Source organism: Lolium rigidum, chromosome 7 (genome assembly GCF_022539505.1).
Source record: "Lolium rigidum isolate FL_2022 chromosome 7, APGP_CSIRO_Lrig_0.1, whole genome shotgun sequence".
In the NCBI taxonomy this organism is placed as follows: Eukaryota; Viridiplantae; Streptophyta; class Magnoliopsida; order Poales; family Poaceae; genus Lolium; species Lolium rigidum.
Window position 1 is genome coordinate 66202603 of NC_061514.1, and position 5304 is coordinate 66207906.

The 5304-nt window shown below is 48.2% G+C and overlaps 1 protein-coding gene across 1 annotated transcript; it reads right to left on the reverse strand.

The window, feature by feature from the left end:
• Nucleotides 1–610: 610 nt before the first annotated feature.
• On the reverse strand, nt 611–1113 carry LOC124671476 (heat stress transcription factor B-2a-like). Its single transcript, XM_047207843.1, has 2 exons — nt 851–1113; nt 611–760 (listed from the first exon to the last, which is right to left on the reverse strand). Exons 1-2 carry the CDS (start codon nt 1049–1051, stop codon nt 611–613), a joined length of 351 nt encoding a protein of 116 aa, XP_047063799.1. The 5' UTR covers nt 1052–1113.
• Nucleotides 1114–5304: the final 4191 nt, after the last annotated feature.

Below are 5304 nucleotides of genomic sequence, written 5' to 3' on the forward strand. Positions count from 1 at the left end.
GGCTTCGTGCCTGGATCTACGGGTTTGTCCGCCGCTTCATCCGCAGGCTGCGCTACCGCATCAGGATCAGCAACCGGCCGATATCCGCGTCGGCGCACTCGCCTGGGAGTACATGATTGGCCGCCTGGCTGCTCCCATGGCCCGCAGACGCGCTCCAGTCTGAGGTACATCTACTGCTGCTTACCATCTCACGTGTGTCTCTCCCTTAATTGCGGCGCCCTTAATTGCCATGCGTCCCATCTCGCTCATCCCATTCACAAATGTCAACTGGTTTCGCAGGCCGCGCCCGCCGACTTCCTCTCCTCCGCCGCCGGCTACTACTACTGGAGTACATCTACTACTAGCGATCCTACCACCGGCGCCGTCACCGTGTCTCCGCCGCCGGCTACTACTACTGGAGTACATCTACTACTACCGGTCCTACCACCGCCGCCGTCACCGCGGCGTCACCGCCGACTACACTCCGCCGACTACTAGCATATATTTGACTTTGTACATAGTATAGGTGCAAATATACTTCCCAAACTATACATGCAAAATACGCGCGTGAACGTGTTGAATACTCCCTCCGTTCTGAATTATAACACGTCCGATTTGCGTTACGCAATTTTTACTCGCTTGCACGGACATGCCCCCGTCGTCGCCCATGCCCGGCGCCGATCCCCTTCCGCCTCTGTATCGCCCCGAGCAGGTGCTTCTGCCCTCGCCTGAAGCAGTCGTTGGCGAACTCCCACCTGTCGATCCCGACCTTCTTGAATCCCTGCACAATCAAACAAACACCGAATCTCGGTAATCTGGATCTATCAAACCTATCAAACCAGCCAACCGGGGAGAAGGTGGAGAGACGCACGTAGGTGTTGAGCTGCCGGACGAAGGAGGCGAAGTTGCTGTGCTTGAAATTCCTGGGGAGGAGGTCGCGCTCGAACTCGGCGCGCCGCCACACCACGAACGCCGTGCCGGACTCGTTCCAGGAGATGGTGTCGTCCGTCCCGGGGTCGTCGACCATCGCGTACGTCTTAATGAGGAACGGCGGCGCCGCCGGCGACGCCATTAAGCACCTAGCAGTTGGTTGGGTAGGAGTTCTCGCCAGAGGAGGAGATGATGGGAGGATGCGGTTCGGAAGGAAGGAATTGTCGAGAAATGGGGATTTCGTGACGGGGTAGGTTTAGGATGGGGGCGAGAAGCATCCAGCTGTTTCTGGAAGGTTCCGAGACTTTCTACTAGGCCACGGCCACGTGGTGCTGTTTCTGGAGACGGGCTGAGCTGTGGCTTTGGAGAAGACGGGCTGAGATACAGCCTTACGGCAGCCCAGTTAGTTTATGGGAAGATTAATTACCGAACGGTCGCTTGTTTGGGTTAGAGAGAGACCGGTTGGATGACTTGCGTCAGCGCAAAGTAGTGCTGTACAAGAAGCGTGGAAGGAGGAAGAAGGTGGACAGAAAGAAAGCGAGCACAATTGGAGGTAACATGTGTCTCCTGTTTTCGTACAAAATCCTTATTATGGATCTAATTGACCGCCTCAATGTTGAATTTACTGTGATGACTTAGAGCAATACTATGTTTGTCGGGGCGGTGGCACCGAATCATGGCGAAGTGGCAACCCTATGAGGTGGGGTCAGGGCTCGACAAGGTGTTGGTGATGACCTGGTTCCATCCAGGTGGCGGAGTTTATTGGCCCATACAATATGGCATGCAACGAGCCACTATGTCTTGTATGAGGGGGTTGCGGCTTTGGGTGCTCGCGCGGAGAAAGGAAACAAATAAAAACCAAAACCAGATGTGATAATCTTATCGATCCCTCTAGTATAATTGTATTCCTTTCTTGGGATAAAACATTCCTGCTATCTCCTCTTAGTTTGCTCGGGTCGGTCGGACATGTCTTTTCCTCCCCAAAGTATCTATGCTCATTTTGTTTAAGCGAGCTAGATCCTAGCAACAACAGACATTCACTCTCCTCTCCCGAAATTACGTTGCTCACTTTGTTTAAGCAGGCTAGATCCTAGCAACAACCTCAAACATTCACTCTCATTATTGTTTCTTGTTCAAGGTCTTGATCGTTACTTACTGAAGATAGATATATTTTCTCCCTCTTTTTATAGTACATATCTACAACCGCTCCTTGCCAGAAAGATTTCTCTCTCTCGTTATTGGAAGATGGAAGAGAGGGGCAAAGAGAGAGAATATGTTAAACCTACCACTTATAGTTCAACTTTCAGTAAATTCTCCTCCGCAAAAAAAACTTTCAGTAAATTATATACCTATACCTTCAGGGCAACAATGCAGAGGGAGCCGAACAAAGGGATGTGGGAGGTATTCTCATAAAGTGCACATCTATTCCATGTGTAAATCATCTATATATTAAAGAAAAGCTATTGATATTCATTTACTAGTAGCAAAATTCCTATACTTCTTCCTTGAAATGATTCCAATACGAATCCTTTTCAACGACCTAGTGATCTTACCTTCTTCGAGCCCAAGTTTCGAAAGTTGCTTTGGCAAACCTAACATGGAATAAATACCCAGGGATCTTGGCAAATTTCTACTCAGTTCATATGAATCGGGATAGCTGAAAAATAGTGTGACAGTGCCATTTTATTAGAAAGACATGGTTTATTTTTTACTTTACCTCCCGAGATAGTAAGTATATTGAGGATACTCAAAATCATGTTCTAGGAGTCAACTAGGAGGTCACCGGGACGCCAACCAAGCCAACTAGGAGGTCACCCTCCAAGAGTAACAAGCTCACGGTCTCTCACTCGAACTAATCATGGTGGAGAGCTCAACACTATGCAATGATGCAAAGCAAGAACACTAGAGGTGTTCAAATTTTTCACACTCAAATCCCACCAAAGCAACAAATGCTAGGATGAGATTAGAGAGGAAGAACAAAGAGGAAATCAACAAATGACTCCAAGATTGTAGATCTAGATCTCCTCACTTAGAGGAGAGATGGATTGGTGGGGATTGTAGATCTAGATCTCCTCTCTTAGATCCCTTAAGAATGAGCAAGAATCATGGGGGGAATCAAGAGATAGGGCAAGTTCTTCAAATGCAACAATGGAAGAGAGAGATTGTAAGAACTTCTCCAGCCCAAGGTGGAAGAAGGCCTATTTATAGACCAAGGCCAAAATCTAACCGCTGGGGAAGGTTCAGCACAGCATAGTCGAGGAGGCCGGTCAACCGGGCCTGGGACCGGGCTGTCCGGTGCAGGGGCCGGTCAGACCGGACCACAGACTGGAACAGTCGGTCCAAACCGGACCTGGCGCCGGGCCTTGACCGGGGCGGGTCCTTGTCGCGCAGTACATGGCTTCCGGATGGCACCGGAGCAGGAGACGGTCCGCGCCGGGGCAGCCGGTCCAGGGGCCGGTCCGACCAGACGTGTGGCCGGACCAGGCCGGTCCAGACCGGGCCAAACGCCGGGCCAGAACCGGGCGAAGGGGAAACTCCCTTGGATGGTGCCCGGTGTGCACTGGTCCAGGGGCCGGTTGGAACCGGGCCATCCGGTGGGACGGCCGGTCACGCCGGGCGAGGTACCGGGCCAGCAGGAAAACATGTTATACAAAAACTATGATAACTTTTGTGTCCGGGCTCCGATTGACATGAAACCAATATTGTTGGAAAGATAACGACGAATAGAACCCCAACAAAAATGGAAATATGGAGACTCTTCACATGATATTTTTAGATGATTTTAGAGAGGGAGTCTCCCACCGTCAAGAAATGGTGAAGACGTCCAAACTCGAAAACGCAATAGAATATGCATGCGGATTCCGTTTTCGATGAACTTGGGCTTGTTGTAAAGCTAGCAACAAGCTCAAGAACCTCTCACAGAGAAACACCAAGAAGTAATAGGGATATGCAAGTATGCGAAGGGTTGAGCTCCCTAAGACGATGTGATCAAGTTACCCAACCGAAAGCCCTCTTGATAGTGCGGCTATGTATCCTATAATCCGGTCTTCCAACAACCACCTTGAGACCGGTAAAAGGAAAACCTAGCAAGGCCATACCTTTGCCTTGCGCATACCGCTTGAACTTGATGATAACTCTTCAAGCTCCACTCAAGCCGGAATGCCTCACTTGATCATTGTTGCTTCGTGAAGACTCACAAATGCTCCCCATACACCATGATGGGAAAGCTCCATTGATGCACATCTTCACATGTCCATTATCACCAAATGGACGGAAAGCTTCAAGCATGTGATCCTCTTGAGATGCTCATCTTGAACTTGTCCAACTCGACCTTGATGACGATCACCACTTGATGTCATCCTCTCATGGGCTATATGAGATCTCACTTTTGATGCATGCCCATGGAAAGATACCTATAACCCACATAGACAACACAAGGGCACATATATGATGGGTTAGTTCGTAAAGCATAATTGACAAGGCTTACCATACCACATGGCTTCACGTGGCACATTCTTCATGCTTCATGTGTTGACCAATCTTGAATCTATTCTTCACTCTTTGTATTGGTCAACCTTGTATCTTCTCATGCTCTATCATACTATCTTGAGGTGTATAAAGAATTCTTCATTTTTTGTATGCTCTAAATCTTAGTCAACCATAGCTCAACTTATGAGACTATTATGACACCGACATAGAGCCATAACTTGAATTCTTCACTTAGAATCAAGCACTCAAGATCTTGATCATTCATTGCTTATCACATAAGCTAGAGCATGGCTAATATTGAGTTCCACATAAGAACTCCATCTTCATTTCTTCTTCTTGATCATATCACATATATATCTTCAAATCGATGATCTTGATGCCAATACACAAGGTATATCTTTATCTTCATGGCATCCAAACTTGAATCCAACATATGGAATACAAGTAGTATCTATGGAATATTCCTTCATATAAACTCAATGAAAACATTAGTCCATAGGGGTTGTCACTAATTACCAAAACAACACACAGGGGCAATATACCCTTACACATGTTATTGCCAAAATTATTGCCAAGATGCTTGCCTTGCGCCTTGGACCCCTCATGGATGACCTTGTCTCCAATGCCCAAAGTGCCTTCATAAAGAGAAGAAGCATTCATGACAACTTCTTGTATGTCAAAAACCTCGCCACTAGGCTTCATAAGAATAAAACCGCGGCGCTCCTTTTCAAACTTGATATCCGGAAGGCTTTTGACTCTATCCGTTGGGACTACATAATCGATCTCCTTCAACGACGGGGCATCCCTCACCGCTTACGTGAATGGGTCCTCACGCTTTTCATCACCTCCACCTCACGGGTCCTTCTTAATGGGGTGGCCAGCCCCCTATTCACCATGGCCGCGGCT